The sequence below is a fragment of the Paralichthys olivaceus genome, chromosome 21, assembly GCF_024713975.1.
Source record: "Paralichthys olivaceus isolate ysfri-2021 chromosome 21, ASM2471397v2, whole genome shotgun sequence".
Taxonomy (NCBI): Eukaryota; Metazoa; Chordata; class Actinopteri; order Pleuronectiformes; family Paralichthyidae; genus Paralichthys; species Paralichthys olivaceus.
Genome location: NC_091113.1, coordinates 9513770 through 9531247, shown reverse-complemented (window position 1 = coordinate 9531247; position 17478 = coordinate 9513770). Strand labels below are relative to the sequence as shown.

The following is a 17478-nucleotide window of genomic DNA, read 5'->3' as shown; positions in this document are numbered from 1 at the left end:
ACGGGAACTATTGGCAGAAATTCAATGTAGAATAATTCTCATGATGTTTTCACTAGTTCATTTCATCTAAATTGTATGAATTGTAGTTTTCTTTACCCCAGAAAAGTCCCTTTATATGCAAATACTTTATATTAACATCGAGGGGGTCCTCTCTATGGAGGCCGCCATGTTTTTTACATTAGTCCAGACTGGACAAACTAAACACCTTTTGAGTTTTTACAACAACTGAAGCTACCACAGGTTCTTTGTCATGTTTGGAAGGAGAGGGTGAGGTGACGGGTGTTCAGCTGCAACATGCAACTTCAACACTAGAGATCACAAAATTCTACACACTGTACCTTTAACACATAATTGATGTACCTGACATATGTCAAATGTTTTGTTCTGTTGATCAAGCTGTCAGACCCTTTAACACCGTACTGCCATACACCACATAGTTGCACTGCTCTGTTTTTGCACATTGGACTGTGAGAAAAAGCATTTCATTCAGCTGCATACTGTGCCTGTGAATGATTAACAAAGTGTTAGTTATTCTCTCACCATATTTTTCGAAAATAGGACGAGATGGTGACTAACCATTGTTATGTCAACGGGTCAGAAAGATGTCGTGTGCCCTCCAGCACGACAGGTGGCAGTACAGGCAGACACCATGAGCGTACACACGAGGTAAATGTCGTCACTGTTTTGGAGGAGTGTAAACAAGAAGATAAAGACGAGCACAGTGAGTAACATCCGAACTAACACTGACCTGTGTTACACCAACTAAACTACAGCCACTGACTACGCTAACCAGCCTTAGTTGGTGCTAACTCGGCTAAAGGCTAACTAGACTTTCAGCGAACGATTTCAGCGTTAGCTTGTATAGATAGCATCAGCAGCTAGCTCTTCAATCAAGCGTCTGTTATCTCATCCCACGAGACCACTGAACTCACCGCACAACACATGACAACACCCTGGCTAATGTTTCACTGAGGCGGTTAAACATCGGTTGCACGAAGCTGGATGATAAGTAAGCTCGGGGGTGTTATTAGCCTCTCAGAAGCGATAGTTAGCTCAGTTTGTCTCCAGAGGAGGGGAAGGTAAGACAGGTTCGTGTTTCCTCTGCGCTGCTTCCAAGATGAAGTTAGTCCTCACCTTGAGCTTTGTTTTAACTTCATTTCAGTCCCACGGATTGACACATCTTTCTTTGTTTCAGAAATGCAGTCTGTGGTTAAACAAAACCTCCACGGGGAGACTGAAGGAGACGTCAACAAGCTCATCAACCTGAAGCTCAATGCGTCCTACACCTACCTCGCTCTGGTACGAATTCATGTCTTGTGTGATCACTCTTAATTGTTTTGTAATGTGAACTGCTGGACGTTGCCCTTTTTGCTTCACTGTTTTTTCTTTTCATCTAATCCTGCACATGTGTGTGTGCATCTTTTAGGGGATGTATTTTGACAGGGATGATGTAGCCCTGCCAAAATTCTCCAGCTTCTTCCTGGAGCGCTCGGTGAAGGAGAGGGAGCAAGCCGAGAAGCTGCTGGAATATCAGAACATGAGAGGAGGCCGTATTTTGCTTCAGACTATCGCTGTAAGTCCAAAATGTTTGGCCTTGACTATTGAGTTTGTTGAGAACATTTGCGGATCCTGTTTAATATCAACTTTTCGTGTTCCAGAAACCAAGTAGAGAGGATTGGAGAGGTGGCCTGGATGCAATCTCCTTTTCCCTCGACTATCAGAAGACCCTCAACACATGTATCCTTGACGTGCACCGCAGAGCTGGCAGCCACACCGACCCTCATGTACGTCTGGCTCTGTTAGATAAAACTGCCATTTCTCCTAAGACTGTTGTTGAGCAGCAAGATTAGGAAACTGATGCACTTCTATACATGGAAAATACTTGTGTGTCAAGTAATATAAGTCCGGAAGCTTTTGAGGAAAGTTTAATAGTATATTAAATATTAACTGCGTCCTAATGTGACTACCTTCTTATAGACTGATTTCACGTCTTACTCACTTTGTTTTGTTTTCCCTCTTTTGTAGCTGTGTGACTTCCTTGAGCAGCACTTCCTCACTGACAGCCACGAGACCATCAAGAAGCTGGGTGACTATGTCGGGAGTCTGACTCGCATCACTGCGTCCGAGACACATGGCCCTATGGGAGAATACCTCTTTGATAAACACACTCTGTAAAGGTCACAGCAGTACAGTGACACAAGCTCCACAGTGTAACAATCTCTCGCTGTGTTTTTTTCCGTTATAACTAATATTTTAACACTTGACCTAAACTTCATTCTGTTATCAAAGGCACAAGAGAAGTTCAAAAGCAAAATGACATAAAATACCTCAGTTTTCCTTAAACCTCAGTGAAAAAATCTCTGGTGCTAAAAGCTACTATTTATCACTTGTTCATTTAGACTTTATCATGTGTCATGCATTCCACTGTCAGAGGTTTCAAGCTTCACAGTTGTTTTTTTAAAATTCATAATAAAGTTTGCCAATCAAAATCAATTCACAAAAAGGTGTAAAAATTTAGATGAATATGGAGACATTTAATAAAGTCAGATTTTGCTCACACTGTTTTTTGTCGATCTTTTTTTAAAAGACAGTTTAACAGTTAATGTCTAACTGTTCAGACATATAGTCATCTGATGTGTTGTGCAGTCTATATATACTATCTGTGCTTTCCATAATAGCATGTCTGGCTATAGAACACTATAAAGATAACAGCAGAACTTTGCTTAGTCACCATTGGGTGGTGGGGGTTTAATGTTAAACATTGAGGAACCAAAGTGCCTGTGGTTCAAAATGCCCATGCTGCTTCTTAGTAAATTACAAGTTTCAGGAACGATAACACGCAGTTTCAGAGGTGTAAACAGATGACATCAGAGTCAAGTGTATTTCCTATTTTACTCAGCAGTGTGTGGTTAAAAATGCTCATGTAAATTATACATTTCAGCAAAGATAAGATGCAGTTGCAGAGGTGTTCAGACGACATCAGTCAAGTGTATTTTCTCTGTGATACAGCATCATAACATCCGTGATAAATTACATGAACTTTAAGAGAGTATAATGCAACCCAGAATAGCACATAGTCTGCCAAAGGCCCAATAGTCCCATTAAATTCAGTCATGCTGCAACAAATTGCAGATTCAGATATCAGCTCCTTAAATGTGTGATTTTTTTTCAAGATCCATGCACATGGTGGGACTGTCAATGTCCGTTTTCACAATGTCCTAACCTCCTTGACAGAGGTAACAAGAATAACATCTTTCCAAAAAATATATATAATATATATATATATATATATAATATACATTATATTTCTAATATTTTTGCTCTTTTGGTAGAGTTTTCATTCCCCTCTGCTGTTTAATAAGTTGAGTTTAACCACTGAAATCTCCAGATGTAGCAGTGCAAACACGTAGCAGCGTGCCTGGGGATTACTCTTCACGGTGCTCTAAATGCGGGTATGTGTTCGGTACAGTAAAATGGTAAGCCAAGGGATGGGGAGGCTGGAATATCCACTCGCGATGCAAGTTGTTGGTAGATTGCCGAATGACTGCGAGGGCAGCTCTGGTGAGGGGATTAGTAAAGAGCCGGATGCACTACAATCTCTTCAGTCTAATGGACAAACGCAAGCACTGTTGCAATTCGTCATCAGTCTAATGAAGTTATTTTTGCTACTTGGACAAAAGCCTTTAACTGTTCAACATGTGTGATATTACTCACAGTGGAGCAATAAAATAAGAGCAAGGCGACTTTTGCTTTTCATGCATCTTCCTTCAGAGACATGAAGCAACAGATGTGTTGTCAGCATTCTAATATCGGGAGGAGGGGTGGGGGGGATTAAATCACAACACTGCTCTAGTGATTTGCCAGCGCTTTAGCTTTGATGGAAAGGTTTGCAAAGAGCCAGTGAGAGTCAACGACGTAGTGAAGGGACGATGGATGCATGACGCAAAAGCAAAGCAACGAGAAAAACAATTAAAAGCTGCATCATCAGCTCTGTGGATATAGAGGAGATCACAGGAACATATCGACAGGTAAGATCAATATGTAGATTGTAAACTTGTAAAGTCTGTTATGATCATGTGCAAGAGCATCGCAAAAAAAAATTAAACCAATGAGAAAAGCTAGGCAAATAATTTTGTTTTTGAACACACCTACTTAAAAAGTGGTTGAACAGACTGGTTCTGTAGTTGTGAATAGTTTTCATATTTTTCTACGATTTTGAGCCCCCCCCCATTATATGACACTTAAATGTCACTTCATGTGCAGTATACTCTAAAAATGATGATTTTTTTTTTAATGTGGGAACAAATATTCATGTAAAACGCAAATAACAAATCCAGAAATCTGACCACAAAAGCTTCCTGGGCATCAAACAGTAACTGTTGGTGTGGAAAATTCAGGGGAGGAGACCAGCCCCTATTTATCTAAGCTTTGGGGATCTGGGATTTTGGATTAATATTGTTGTCCTGGCCACCAGATTTAAATCCAGTTACAAGCAGAGACAGTGACGAGAGAGAAGTGGGATGGGAGTAAAGGGGGAGTGAAAGCGTGGTTTGTGGGATGGGGGAGATGGCAGAGAGAATGAGTGTAACAGAGGGATTAGGGTCAGCCATGTTGAGCATCTGGCTTAGAGATGTCCTGTGGTCTTGTACTGTACTGCAACGCATGGACATAGGGATTACACAGCAAACATACAGAGTGGTGCTAACTCTCTCTGCACACCAAGCATCACAAACACAATGTGAACTAGAATCCATCATGGCCCTTAAATTCAATCATGCACCTTAAATTCAATCATGCACCAAATTATACAGATTATATCAGTCAATCGTCAAGATCCATGAATTATTCTCTAGGAAAATGGTAAATGTTGGAAAATGTCATATCTTGCAATGATAAAGAAATTGAAAAAAAAATCTGGATCCGCTCCAAACTTTGTCAGTCCACATCCTTCCACCAAGTTTATCTAACCGGTTTTTGTGGAATACCACTAACTAACAAATAAATGCAGATTAAAACTAAAAATAATAATAACTGCTCTTATTCTGCCATTTTCACAGCTGACATGAGGTTAGTCAGCACAGGGGTGCGGGCCCAGCGGGCCGCCGAGCCGTCTGAACCAGAGCCAGAGGAAGCGACGGAGCCGGTTCACCATGAGCACACTCATTCAGAGCACCACGAGCATTCCCACACAGAACATCACCCCGGACACGACTACAACCACATGAAAGAGAAGTTCATGAATGAATTTAGTCATCTGCCAAGTAAGCCACTTCTAGGAAATGAAACTGAATTTACTTTTTAAAATGAAGTATGTATCTTTGGGTAGGGGAGATCTATCCCTTTACAGACATCCTGATTTTTTAATATATTGCTATATTTGTTTTGAGTAGTTTAAACGAGCTTTTTCTGTTTGGCATTGATTTGTTTGCAAGATGTTGTAGATTTGATCACTGTTTTCCTTCTCTTTAACGACTACTGCTCTTGCTTGAATAAATCACTTAATGATAAACTGCATGACTGGTGTTGGTGGCTGTTGTTTCACAGGGCCACTCCTTGCTGGGAGTGTATTATTAACTGATTAAGGCAAGGCGGTTGCTACTGACCTATGTGCAGGCTCAGCAAACCCTCATGTGTCATGTTTTCCTGCAGATTTTATTTCGCATTAAGACCATGCTTCTTTTACCTAGCTTCAGAAAAGTAGTTTAAGTACAATGAAATAATTGGAACTGGTTTAGACTGACTCATCTGACTGGCTTTTATTCGACATACTCTCAAGATGTGAAAGATTTAAATCCTCCTGAAAATGACTGAATGTGTAAGACCAACAAGATTTTAGAGGGTAGTGTCTAAAAGTTGAGATATTTAAATTAATTTAAATACGTGTTTTTTGTTGCTATTGTTTGAATGTCAAGATTTTTCCACATTATATCACAGCATGTACTGTTAAAGTAAAGAACATTAGTTGATTAATCGTCCTCCTTATTACCTTGATAAGCATAACCCCAAATCTGGAAACTGAATATTGATGAGTTAATACGCTGATTTTTGTTTTGTAGTTCCCATGTGGGCAGTGGGAGCCATCGTTGTGGTGGTCCTGGTTTTGGTGGCGTGCTTCATCTTCTGTGTATTCAAAAAATGCTTTGGGAAAAAGAAAAAGCCGAAGAAGGTGAGGGAGAGGAAGGCAGGTCGCATCAGAAAGACGAAGGAAGAAGGAGAAGCTGGAGAGAAGGTGATGTCTAGTAATCTATTACTGGAGATAATCTTACCCGATCTTTAAGATGATTATCCAAGGCACTGATGTTTTTATCTCGCAGGAGGGGGAGGTGAAGAAGGAAGGTGAGGAGGAGGAGAAAGAACAGGAAAAGTTGGGTAAACTGGAGTTCTCCTTGGACTACAACTTCACCGATTCCCAGGTGGGTCCTGTGTGAAAATAAAATAATTCATATTATTAATGAATGGAAGATGAATTCTGTGAACACACATTTCTTTTCCTCTGCAGCTGATAGTGGGCATCCTCCAGGCTCAGGACCTCGCTGCTATGGACATGGGGGGAACCTCAGACCCCTACGTCAAAGTATTTTTGTTACCAGACAAAAAGAAGAAGTATGAGACCAAGGTTCAACGCAAGAATTTATGCCCCGTTTTCAACGAGACTTTCATCTTCAAGGTGCCTGACATCGCGCCTGTGTCTACTTGGTGTCAATTGTGTTGTTGTGTTGTTCTTTTTCTTCTCTTTATGTCCACGTGTCACTTTTTACCCCTCATGAGGAGAATGTCTCCCCCTCCCCTCGTCTTTAGTCTTTCATTTCCTGAGTGGTGTCTGACAAGGTATCCCTCCCCCAAGATTGTTTTTAAATGTATCACATCACTATATGTTCTTTGTTAATGTCTGGATTTGCACATTTTGTCTGACGTAAACAAAACAGTCTCCCTGCATCTATTGTTAATCCCCATGTTGTAATGACCTCTCTTTCTAGATCCCGTACGCAGAGTTGGGTGGAAAGACTTTGGTGCTGCAAGTTTTTGACTTTGACCGATTCTCCAAGCATGACATGATTGGCGAGATAAAGATTCCCATGAACAGCGTTGATTTGGGTCAGCCAATACAACAGTGGAGAGACGTGGAAAGTGGTGAGAAGGAGGAGGTATGACATATAACGGTTTTGTTTCTCTTTGTTTCAATAATGCAAATTTAGAAGATAGATGTTTGGATAAAGAATTTGTAGATATATGCTGTAAGTCCTTGTCCCATCATATTCCCTTTCAGCAAGAAAAGCTTGGTGATATTTGCATTTCTTTACGATACGTACCCACTGCTGGGAAACTGACAGTGAACATCATGGAGGCAAAGAATCTGAAGAAAATGGATGTGGGAGGCTTGTCTGGTAAACTCGCCTTTTTGTTCTTTGTTCATATTTTCTCAGATGTTTCCTTCATGTCCGCTAAAATTGAGTACTTTAGCAAACATCTGTGACTTGAAGAAGTTATAATGTATTTCATTTATTTCCACAAGATCCCTATGTGAAGATCGTTCTACAGCAAAATGGGAAACGCATCAAGAAGAAAAAGACGACGGTGAAGAAAAACACGCTCAATCCGTACTTTAATGAAAGTTTCAGCTTTGAAGTCCCCTTTGAGCAGATACAGGTGGGCTGTTTAATCACATCAATCACCAGATTGAGACGTGTTGATGTCGGGGAATAATAATTACAACAGTATTCAATAACACATTTTTCTTTTTCGTTTCAGAAAGTGCAGGTCGTCATCACAGTGTTTGACTATGACAAACTCGGGAGCAATGACCCCATTGGAAAGACCTTCATGGGTTACGGAGCAACAGGAGTGGGCCTGCGTCACTGGTCGGACATGCTGGCCAACCCCAGACGTCCAGTAGCCCAGTGGCACACTCTCCTGCCAGAGGAAGAAGTCGATGCTGCAGTCAAAGCAAAACCCCGCTAGAGTCAAACCTACTGCATAGGCCTACTGTCGACATGTTTCGTTGCTTTGACCCTGATGTTGTCTCAATTCGTATGTTAAGTTCTCCAACACATATTGTTTCTTTTTTGAGGTACATGACACGTGGTTACGAGTGCTGGTGTGTTGTTTTAGGAAATGTGGTTGTTATTAACAACCCCGCCTCCCCTATTAATATGCGTTACACCTATAAACTGATATGACTTAGTACTTGTATAATGACAAACACAAAAATTTAAATGTGCATATATTGTGTATGCGCTTGCATGGACATAATAAAGATTTGTGGCATAAAGGAAGGATTTTAAGATTGCTCTGTGTCCACCTGAAAACTGAAAAAAATATTTTCTTATCTAATGCTGTGGTGCTCCAGCGTCCTAGATAATGATTGTTGTATGTGTTTCGAATGCAAATAAACCCAAAATGGACAATTTTGCATGGATGCTTCTCTTACTATCTTATCTGTAATTAGATTAAATAAAATATGTAGCAGTTTGTTGTAGGAAAAAATGACAATCATCAGTAGTTGTACACATTACTCCACAAGACTTTGGCAGCACAAGTAATACACATCTGTGTTAATAAATATATATAAAAGTGTAAATAAAGAAAGTTGTAAGCAGGTATATATACATATAAGAAAAGAGCTTTGCTCGTGGTTTCAAGTTTTAAAAAAAAGAGATATTCACCAGCTTTATATTCTTTTTGCTCTCTGATTGAAATGGTGAAAATTAAGGAAGTGAATTTGAATATTTGTGAATAAAATAATGTGCATAAAGAATAATAAAGTTGGTTAAATATTCAGGGGGCCCTTCTTCTGCAGGAACATAGTAACAAACAACATGTTTTGTTGTCGTAGTTAAGGAGTTTGGTGTGAACAGAGCAGTAAGAGAGGTAGTTCTATGATCAGACACCATCACGTCATCAACGCCTCAGCATGGGTAAGTCGTTGCCTAGCAACAGGAAACCCAAACTTCCCACAGACAGTTCACTGCAAACTTTCCCTCGGTCATTAAACCCGTCTGTGAGGTGAGTTTCCACATGTGTGGCAGGTGATCATATGCATGTAGGAGATATGTAACAGGGTTTATCACCAATGTGATGCTAGAGACGCGTTTGTCATCCTGGACAACAGCTACATTCATGAGCCAGCTAGCAGCTGCCTAGCTAACCCTAGCTAGCGGTGGTTTGGCATTCGTGGTAAACTAAGCTACGTCGGAGGAAACAAAGAGGAAGTTGCAGTCCAGCATTTTTGCATTGCGGTGTGAGGCTCTTACACTGAAACATGCGGCTTTGTCTGTGCTGCAAAACAGGATGAGCGGTGGAAGAGCAGCTGAAGGCGCAGGGTGGGTCAGCTGGTGGGGGTTCAGTCCTGCACTGGACCTGCTCACTGCAGGTGAGACACACAACACAAGCATAATGATGGTGGAACAATACTCAGGGAAATAGATCTTTGTTGAAAAGGCACTTTAACTTTACATGAAACATACAACTAAACAATTAACATATGCAATATGAATTGCTAAGCAGCTTTTGAAACAAAAAGTAAATGAATATAATTTCATTCAAATCAAAAAACAGCAAATTACATAATAATAATATTAAAATGTATTTATATAGCACCTTTCATATATAAAATGCAGCTCAAAGTGCTATACAATAAAATCAAACCGACATGAAATCAAATAGATCAATAAGAACAATAAAGCAAAGACTTAGGAAAAAAGAAGGACCAAAGAATAGAAGCTCCTCCACTGATGTGCGATCAATGTATAGCAACAGCTGTAAAATTGAGGTTCAGCACCCAACCTCAGAATTATGCTGTGGAATCTCCTGTATGGTCTCTCTCCCTGTGTCAAGGCCCTGTGAGACAAGAAGAGGAGGCCAATGTTCTCCTGGTTGGCAGCGCAGATCCACGACATATTTTGAAGACCATCAGTGGTTTGCGGATTGAAGAAAGCGTCCACGTGAGCCTCCCTCTCTTAAATCATTCTTGTTAAACCTGAGAGCAGATTGGTTAACTCCATTGTGAGCTGTAGACCTCTCCTTTCTGCTCCACTGCAGGTGTGGGTGATAGAAAGCAGCATGGAGGTGGTGGCTCGACAGCTGCTGCTCCTCTACCTGGCACTGATGCCCCAGGAAAGCATTGGACTGAACGGTGGGTGCAAGTTGATTGAATTACTTTTAAAATCTAAATGTGTGTAAAACTCTCGCCTGACGCTGGTTTTTATTCACAGAGAAGACAGAGATTTACCTGGAGGTGTTTGGGAACGGTGAGATCCGCAGTCAAACAGAGGGAATACTGAGACACGCAGCATCACAGCTTTCTCTGTGTGTTACTGAAACAATGGAGACAGCCGTGCACCCCTGTCTGAACACAGCTCTCCTCAAGGTACAATAATCCGTTGTGTTTTTGTAACACCTCACACAGGTCTACTCAGTCAAACCCATTGCAAACTATTATATTTGATTATAGTTGGTATTCAGGCCATTTTGGACCAAATGTGGGTGAGTAATTGCTCAAATTTACACATTTAGTTCAAGTCTACTCTTATATGTGAGTATTTCTACAGTTCAAGGAGCGAGATGAGCTGGCCAGGATATTCAAATCGTGGATCCAGTCTCAGTCTTCATCATCTTCATCCGAGCGTTCTGTTCCCATCTTCATGTCCAAAGCCTGGGATTATCGGGTCAGGCAACACCTTGGAGCACGATACGACTCCAAGAAAGGCAGCTTCGACTGGGACCTTACCATGAAGCTGCAAGAGAAAGGGGTATTTGAAACCTTTGAAACTTTTTCTTTTGAATACTTATACTATTTGACCATAAAATTTTAATTTTTCAGTAACTTTGTATTTGCAGTGATGGAAACTCATTCTGTTCTAATTCTTCATCACCAGTGTGGTGTCATCAATAAACAACAATATATGCAATGGAGGGAGCGGGGTTTGGCGTTCGAAATGAGGGAAGGTGTCTACCAAATAACCAATCCAACTTTACTCTCATCAAGAGTGTTCAGTCAGGTGGGTGCTACACTCTTTTTGTTGTTGAACATAACTGTACGGCAACTGGAACCTCTCATCCAAGAGAGACTTCATCAGTTCTGACTGACTGCTGGGAAGTTCCAGGGATTTGACCTCTTGGACTTCTTACCAGGTCATCTGAGTCAAGGTGTGAATGGCTGTTGATGCAATCTGCTTTCTGAGTCGTATCACAAGAGTTGTGGTCTGGGTGGTTGTTCATTTAGACTGTATATATAGATGGAGAAAGAAGCCGAAATATTGCGGAAACGAATGCTGCCATCTTGTGCCAATGACGTCATTTGAAGCCAGAGTCTGGAGCCACGGTAGCAAGGTCGTGCTGATACATGAAGTCGACCAATCGCGAGTCAGTCTCAATCAGTAGTTCTAATCAGTGTGATTAGAACTACCTAGAATGACAGAAACAATCTTTGAGAAAAATGTATTTAACGAAAAGGGAGAATGATCAAGATGCTTTGGCTTCATTTGTGGTGATCTACAAGGTTGTCCATCTTTATATATAGTCTATGGCATTCAGCTGTCTGAAGAGAGATCTTAGGACAGCATTGTACACACAACTGCAAAAAACGCAAGCAAGTCCAGTTGCCAATGTACAGATTTGTTATCTCCTGGAGATAACGTGAACTGGGTGAACTTCACTTTGTGCATGTGTTGACAGAGAGGGAACAAAGTGGCGGTGAGGGGTTACTGGGGAGACATAGTATCCAGTCCATACCTCTCCTTTGGCATTGAAACTGATGACAAGAGCCTCCTGAAGACACAAAATGGGCAACATATCAAGGTAAAATATACAGTTGTAACAGCACTGGTTTTATGTTTAATTGTGTCTTCATTGTCCTTTCTTTTCTTTCCTCCCTCATCGTCAGACAGCCCAGGATATCTCCTTTGCAAATGTGCAGGCATTGTTCAAGTCGCTGTCCGGTAGACGGGGCTGCCCCTCTACTTCTCAGTCAGACACAGAGAGAGAGGAGCCATCCACACAGATTGACCTCAAATCTGTCACCATTAACGGTAAAATAGTATTAGCAGCAAGCAGGCCTGTGGCTTTAGACAATTTGCAATATATAAAATGACACAATGACAAAAGTAGTTGAACTCTGGGCCTTGCTGTCTGAAGCTGTCAGCAAGGCCCAGACTGAGGGGAAAGGCTGATTTTGTTTATGTTGCATTTAACATGGTTATATGGAAGTGGCATCTATGTGGTAGACCACTTTGTAAAACAGAAAACGTTTTTTGTCGGTTACTGAATTTTCTCAAATCCTCTTCAGACTTGATGCGTCTGAACGACATCTCTGTGACCTTCCTGCCTCTGGACTCACTTCACAAACTGCCAGAGAAAAAGAAATATTCCCACTTCTTCAACACCATTTACCTCTCTACTAGGTGAGAGGTACTTTATTACCATAATTACTACAACCATCATTTGACTGCATGGATATTTAAATACATTTATATTTTCTTCACCATCCAGTCACATTGACTGCAGATAACTGCTATGACTGCTGACCATGTTTCATTTGTGTGTTTCTCTTTGTCTGCTGTGAAGCTGCGTGCACCAGTTGGACCAGACGATGACACAGATTGCAGCACCAGACGCTGTGGTTGTCATGGAGTTGGCCAAGTGAGGGTTTTATAGTGACTTTTAATAGTACCTTGTTTCCATGGTGACAGTACTGTCACCAAGAGTATAGTGACTCTGCTGTGTATTTTTTTTGTGTGTGTGTATCAGATAATTTGTGTTAAATGTTCAGGACTAGTCTTGGCAATTCATAATAGTTGCGTTTGTGTGTCACTGTATATCCCAGGTACATTTTGGATCTGAACAAAGACCAAGAGGCGGATTTTGCAGCGAAAGTGGCGAGCATCGCTCTGGCGGCTGGATTTGAGCCGTGGCTTGAGGGGAAGAGTGATGACGTCCATGCTGTGTTCATACCACAGACGAAGTAAAAGTGGTTAACGTCCCACTTTCTTTACATTCACAAGATGCAACAAACCAACAAGATTTAATTTCCAATGTGATGGACACTGAATGTGAAACATCCATTTTATTTATCTATGCAATTTAATGTTACAGATGCTTATGTTTTTGAATAAATGTTACTCAAACATTGATAGAATCTGTTTTAGCCTAACTGATGAACACTGCAATCTCATCCTGAAGCTGGTGAAGCGCCTTCTTGTTTCTTTGTGTGTAAATTCACTTCCAGCGTCCTCCAACTTTCCCCTTGCCATGGACCTTTTTGCTGCATAAATACAAGAAAGAAGTGAGAGTTGAATTATCAGTAACCAACAAGTGTGACTGAGAGGGCAAAGAAAGAGAAGTAGTACATAGTTTCCTGACAACATGTAAATATCTGCAAATGTAAAAAAGCTGTGACTTTGGCATTTCCTGTGTGACTGTTGCCATTCATCTGTGGCAGATTTACATAGCTAATGCAAAGTAATTCTCCCCAATGCTCTTACTTTTCTGTGGTGTGGTGTGACTGAGATGAGCAGATTAACTCACAATTTCTGAGCGTGTTGGATTCTGTTGAGGAGAACGTTTATCTGAAAATGAATAACACACAGGTTAGGATGGCAAAAATGTTCTACATCCCAGTTTTGTATAATTTCAACTGAATGTCTCACCTCGTACTTCTGCCTCCTCATTTTGTCTGTCAGGTCAAATTTCTCCGACTCCAGCTGGTAGATGCATTCCCACATCTCCTTAGCTCTCTCTCTAAAACACAATGGCATCAACAATCAACAACATACACCTTCGGAAATCTCCACAAAGGGTGACTGGTTATTGTATTGAGGGTGTCAGGCTTAGCCATCTGACCTTAAGTTAAAGTTAAACCAAATTTACTGATAGCATCATCTTTGATGAGACTTTAACTGACCTCAGGCCGTCCTCTCTTAGGGTCTCAATAGCCAGTGGCTTACGGCGCTCAGCCAGAGTCTTCTTCTTGATTTCCCTCGCAGTTTGCTTTTTTCCTCGCCTCTGCTCCACCTGCACGGGAAAATAATCACATATCACTCTTCAGAACTATCTCTCACACACAGGTTTGTGCAGCTATCCTTAATAGGCATTTCCTATCTAGACCATTTACATCTTTGGCTTCCATTAACCTTAATCTTGACCAATTCAAGCCTAAACCTAACCTTATGCAGGACCTCAGAAATTATGTTCTGCCTCATTAGAACCAGCTTTTGGTCCCCATGAGGTCTACTGGTCCTTACAAGGTCAGTGTTTGTGCTGGAAAGGGTCCTTAAGAGGTAACAAAAAATGAATGCACACACACACACACACACACACACACACACACACACACACACACACACACACACACACATACACACACACACACACACACACACACACACACTGAGTCTCTAAATGTCACGTGGACTGCTTTTTTTAGAAGGCAGTTCAGATGATATGCACTCTACAAACATGCAGGGACACACCTGCCTACAAATATATTATTCTGACCTTGGCCAGGAACCCTCCAAAGTGAGCACCCATGTTAGAGAGCACTTTCTTCTTCTTGGCATCGTCTTCCGCCCTCTTTTTTGCCTCTTCGTCCTCCTTCCTCTGCCTCTCCTCCTAAGGAAGTCACTTTGCATTCATTACTGCAGTTTCCTTCACTGGCATTTGCTGTTCTACAGAGTGTAGGATCAAAATGTTGTGATCACAGTTGATCACACAAAGAGAAACTTTGATTACCGCAATCCTTGTCTGTCTGTCTCGCTCTTTTTCAGCCCTCACTCGCTGCTGCTCAGCTCTTTCTGCCCGTCGGCTTTCCTACAATAGAAAAAATGATAGACATTCACACATGGCTCTTTAATCACCATTACTCTGAATAGGTTCTCTATTCTGTAAAATCCCTATTCAGATAGCTAAAACCATTGGGAAAACAGTATAGGAAAGGCTTTACAATCCTCTCTTTGAGTCCAATCAGCTCCGCTTCTTCTTTCTTCCTCTGCTCAAAGTGGACATCAATCAGAGTCTGCAGCTCCAGAAGATCTTTCTCCATCCTTTTCCTGTGGATATCCTAACAGGAGCAAATGGATACACAGATGTATCTTATATAATGTGTTAGGCGCAGTAAAAACATAATTGTTTCATTAAAAACAACCTTGAAGTAACGTACATCAAAGTCGACCCTTTCTCCTTCAGGGATTTTTGGAGCAGCAAGCTGTGTGACCAGGGACCTGCAAAATAACATGAAGGCTTATTTTTACTGATCAGATTAATAGTACTTTTTGGCATTTTGTGTCAAAATCGTGTTTTCATTCATTCTTACTTGTATTTAGGGCGTTCTTCTTCAACATGACAGCCGGAACAGAAATTAAAAAGTACATCAGTTCATGTTTTAAAAACAACACAGGTCGGTTTGAAAACACAAAAGATGAAACTCTAATAGGCAAAGACTCACTTAAGCTCATTTGAATGACATTTTAATATGTTACATTTAATACGTTCATGGCCACTTGTAACAGTGACTTACAATATGTTCTGCCAAGAAGAAGACAACAATAAGTTCTTGTATTTTACTATGTTACTGATGATGGACTCACAAACACTACAAGGTGGATAACACTGGAGTTTGCTTATGGGGACATTCTGATTCTTCAGTGCTGTTAAAGCTCGTGTCTGAGTGTGTTATCTCGAAGGAGAGGTTGATACAATTTTCACCATCACAGTCTCACCTCCTTCTCCCTGCTCCTCATCTTCTTCTGGAAAAAGAAAGAGTGTGAGAGAGTCCAAGACGAGGGAACAGATGAAACCCCTGCATTCTTTAAATAAGAAATGAATGAAAAAGGATGTTCTTACCTTCCTGGTGTCCTCTAAATAAAAAAGAAAAGAAATTATATATCAGACATGCAATGATACAAAAGCTCATTTATTATGAATGAAAGGATTGCATTGACTCACCCATGATCTTCTAAATCAGACATGGTAACACTGGGGAGAAATCATACTGTTATAAATGTGCAACAACCTTAGCTCACAATATGAAAGGTTTTTCTGAATACAATTCTGTTAAGAAGGGTAACAGTAAACCGACAATACTACAGTTTCACTACCGAAGAGATACTTATGGTTAACTACTAAGAGCTAAAGCTGTTGTTTTAGAAGAAGTTTAGGAGATCAGGTCAAGAAGTGCACCAAAAACTTTAAGGTATTAGAGAGTAGGTGCTCTTTCAAGAGTTTGTTGAAGATGTGGAGGAAATGCCCTTTCTCGGATAGCATTTAGTAGAAAACCAATCTGCAATGCCAGGTGAAGTTACTTGGAAGAAAGAAGTGAAGCGAAGGAGTGTCACAGAGTTCAAGTAGATTGGTGCTGATCCAGAAGTCACTCTGGAGGCAAGCTTCAGTGACTACAACTAGAACCTTGTATCCTGAACCATATGTTAGGGCTTTACAGCATTAGATATCCTGTATTCATGATATATTATGATAGTGGTGGTTGGACTCAAGGAAGTGGTGTCAAATATTTAATTTGCAGATGGCTGAGTTTTCGGGCCATTTAAAATACATGTTTATCTCATCTAATCTGAGACGTAGGGGCGATGAACTACTCGTTCAAAGCATGCCACTGCTTTTGTTCAAAGAAGAAGATGAAGGGAAAGGCCATTTGTAGCTAATGATCTAGGAATAGACGAGGACAGGGGGACCGTTGGCTGCGACAGTGTCCTGTTACCCAGGGTAAGAACAAAGTATCAGCTGGCCAATCCGTCTTGATTAATTTGATTTACAAGAGAGAATGTGGGATGGAGAGATTAAAGCTGGTCGGCTGGACGCCATTAACACCAGCCAAGTCCTCTATTATCATTTCATCTCCTCACAGTCGCCATGAGCTGAATGGGTATTTCATTGCTTGAGGTGCCCCAGAAATGTTTTAGCATTCCCAACAATAACTTCTTCACTTTTTTCTTCATGTTTTTTAGAGTTAAAGAAGTTTAAGTTCTAGACTTTTAAAGAGTCTGATGAGTTAAAACTGGACAGAAAGGTCTCTGGCTAAAGACAGAAACCCAATTTGTAACAGCATAGCTGGAAGCCCCCTCAGTCTGCCTGTCTCAGGCATGAGCATGCAAATCTGAATAAACATGGGCACATGGACAAAAGGCAAATGAGGGATTGAAAGAAGAATTCATTATGTTTCTGACCAAACTGACCAACGGGGCCATCCTCAGTATGACAAACAGACAGAGAGGTTAAGGGAACCAAGAATAACTTGTCATGAGGGAACATTCCTAATGGATCTAACACACCCACTAGCTCCCTGGTGAATCCAGTTTTTGCAAAGATGCTAAATTTGGCTCTTTATGTTTATTGCCATGAAAACAGAGAATATATTGTAACTGTGACCATGAAAAAAAGGTGATTTTCTCAAACTACTTACTTTTGGATGTTTTACAGCATCTTTAGTTATTATCAGTTATATATTCATTATTATTTAATTGTTATATATTC

At 40.8% G+C, this 17478-nt stretch overlaps 4 protein-coding genes across 9 annotated transcripts; 3 read left to right on the top strand and 1 right to left on the bottom strand.

The window, feature by feature from the left end:
* Window positions 1–549: 549 nt before the first annotated feature.
* LOC109627169 (ferritin, middle subunit) lies at window positions 550–2557 on the top strand. 3 transcript variants are annotated; one of them, XM_020083613.2, is made up of 5 exons: window positions 550–721; window positions 1196–1299; window positions 1427–1573; window positions 1659–1784; window positions 2026–2557. In XM_020083613.2, the coding sequence occupies exons 1-5, from the start codon at window positions 565–567 to the stop codon at window positions 2173–2175; spliced, it is 684 nt and encodes a 227-aa protein (XP_019939172.2). In that variant the 5' UTR covers window positions 550–564; the 3' UTR covers window positions 2176–2557. The 3 variants fall into 3 exon arrangements, with proteins under 3 accessions (XP_019939172.2, XP_019939170.2, XP_019939171.2); XM_020083611.2 differs by having other exon boundaries at window positions 699–1088; XM_020083612.2 differs by having other exon boundaries at window positions 703–1079.
* A 1312-nt stretch (window positions 2558–3869) lies between these two features.
* Window positions 3870–8410, top strand: syt5b (synaptotagmin Vb). Its single transcript, XM_020082954.2, has 9 exons — window positions 3870–4028; window positions 5058–5261; window positions 6057–6229; window positions 6315–6413; window positions 6500–6667; window positions 6978–7145; window positions 7268–7385; window positions 7514–7647; window positions 7750–8410. The coding sequence occupies exons 2-9, from the start codon at window positions 5063–5065 to the stop codon at window positions 7957–7959; spliced, it is 1269 nt and encodes a 422-aa protein (XP_019938513.1). The 5' UTR covers window positions 3870–4028; window positions 5058–5062; the 3' UTR covers window positions 7960–8410.
* Window positions 8411–8918: 508 nt separating this feature from the next.
* LOC109626921 (dynein axonemal assembly factor 3) lies at window positions 8919–13125 on the top strand. 2 transcript variants are annotated; one of them, XM_020083167.2, is made up of 12 exons: window positions 8919–9003; window positions 9288–9370; window positions 9835–9941; window positions 10039–10132; window positions 10212–10366; window positions 10548–10748; window positions 10875–10997; window positions 11674–11796; window positions 11882–12026; window positions 12284–12398; window positions 12562–12636; window positions 12821–13125. In XM_020083167.2, exons 2-12 carry the CDS (start codon window positions 9289–9291, stop codon window positions 12960–12962), a joined length of 1362 nt encoding a protein of 453 aa, XP_019938726.2. In that variant the 5' UTR covers window positions 8919–9003; window position 9288; the 3' UTR covers window positions 12963–13125. The 2 variants fall into 2 exon arrangements, 1 of the variants encoding a protein (XP_019938726.2); XR_011239762.1 differs by having other exon boundaries at window positions 8928–9370; window positions 12284–12405.
* On the bottom strand, window positions 13018–15843 carry LOC109626922 (troponin T, slow skeletal muscle). Of its 3 annotated transcripts, XM_069517929.1 has the most exons (11): window positions 15835–15843; window positions 15711–15737; window positions 15305–15323; window positions 15152–15212; window positions 14936–15052; window positions 14725–14802; window positions 14491–14604; window positions 13898–14007; window positions 13644–13734; window positions 13522–13562; window positions 13018–13258 (listed from the first exon to the last, which is right to left on the bottom strand). In XM_069517929.1, exons 5-11 carry the CDS (start codon window positions 15032–15034, stop codon window positions 13213–13215), a joined length of 579 nt encoding a protein of 192 aa, XP_069374030.1. In that variant the 5' UTR covers window positions 15035–15052; window positions 15152–15212; window positions 15305–15323; window positions 15711–15737; window positions 15835–15843; the 3' UTR covers window positions 13018–13212. The 3 variants fall into 3 exon arrangements, with proteins under 3 accessions (XP_069374030.1, XP_069374031.1, XP_069374032.1); XM_069517930.1 differs by lacking the exon at window positions 15835–15843 and having other exon boundaries at window positions 15305–15320; XM_069517931.1 differs by lacking the exons at window positions 15711–15737; window positions 15835–15843 and adding an exon at window positions 15579–15625.
* Between the last annotated feature and the right edge of the window lie 1635 nt (window positions 15844–17478).

Bases quoted from the DNA above. Each gene is read 5' to 3' on its own strand.
- LOC109627169 (XM_020083613.2), top strand. From the start codon at position 565: ATGGTGACTAACCATTGTTATGTCAACGGGTCAGAAAGATGTCGTGTG. The intron at 722-1,195 runs GTGAGTAACATC...TCTTTGTTTCAG, and splicing joins AGAAGATAAAGACGAGCACA to AAATGCAGTCTGTGGTTAAA. The intron at 1,574-1,658 runs GTAAGTCCAAAA...TTCGTGTTCCAG, and splicing joins TTTTGCTTCAGACTATCGCT to AAACCAAGTAGAGAGGATTG.
- syt5b (XM_020082954.2), top strand. From the start codon at position 5,063: ATGAGGTTAGTCAGCACAGGGGTGCGGGCCCAGCGGGCCGCCGAGCCG. The intron at 5,262-6,056 runs GTAAGCCACTTC...TTTGTTTTGTAG, and splicing joins TGAATTTAGTCATCTGCCAA to TTCCCATGTGGGCAGTGGGA. The intron at 7,146-7,267 runs GTATGACATATA...ATTCCCTTTCAG, and splicing joins AAAGTGGTGAGAAGGAGGAG to CAAGAAAAGCTTGGTGATAT.
- LOC109626921 (XM_020083167.2), top strand. From the start codon at position 9,289: ATGAGCGGTGGAAGAGCAGCTGAAGGCGCAGGGTGGGTCAGCTGGTGG. The intron at 9,942-10,038 runs GTGAGCCTCCCT...GCTCCACTGCAG, and splicing joins GGATTGAAGAAAGCGTCCAC to GTGTGGGTGATAGAAAGCAG. The intron at 11,797-11,881 runs GTAAAATATACA...CCTCATCGTCAG, and splicing joins AAAATGGGCAACATATCAAG to ACAGCCCAGGATATCTCCTT.
- LOC109626922 (XM_069517929.1), bottom strand. From the start codon at position 15,034: ATGGAGAAAGATCTTCTGGAGCTGCAGACTCTGATTGATGTCCACTTT. The intron at 14,803-14,935 runs GTAAAGCCTTTC...TTTCTATTGTAG, and splicing joins TTGGACTCAAAGAGAGGATT to GAAAGCCGACGGGCAGAAAG. The intron at 13,259-13,521 runs GTGAGTTAATCT...GTATTTATGCAG, and splicing joins ATCCAACACGCTCAGAAATT to CAAAAAGGTCCATGGCAAGG.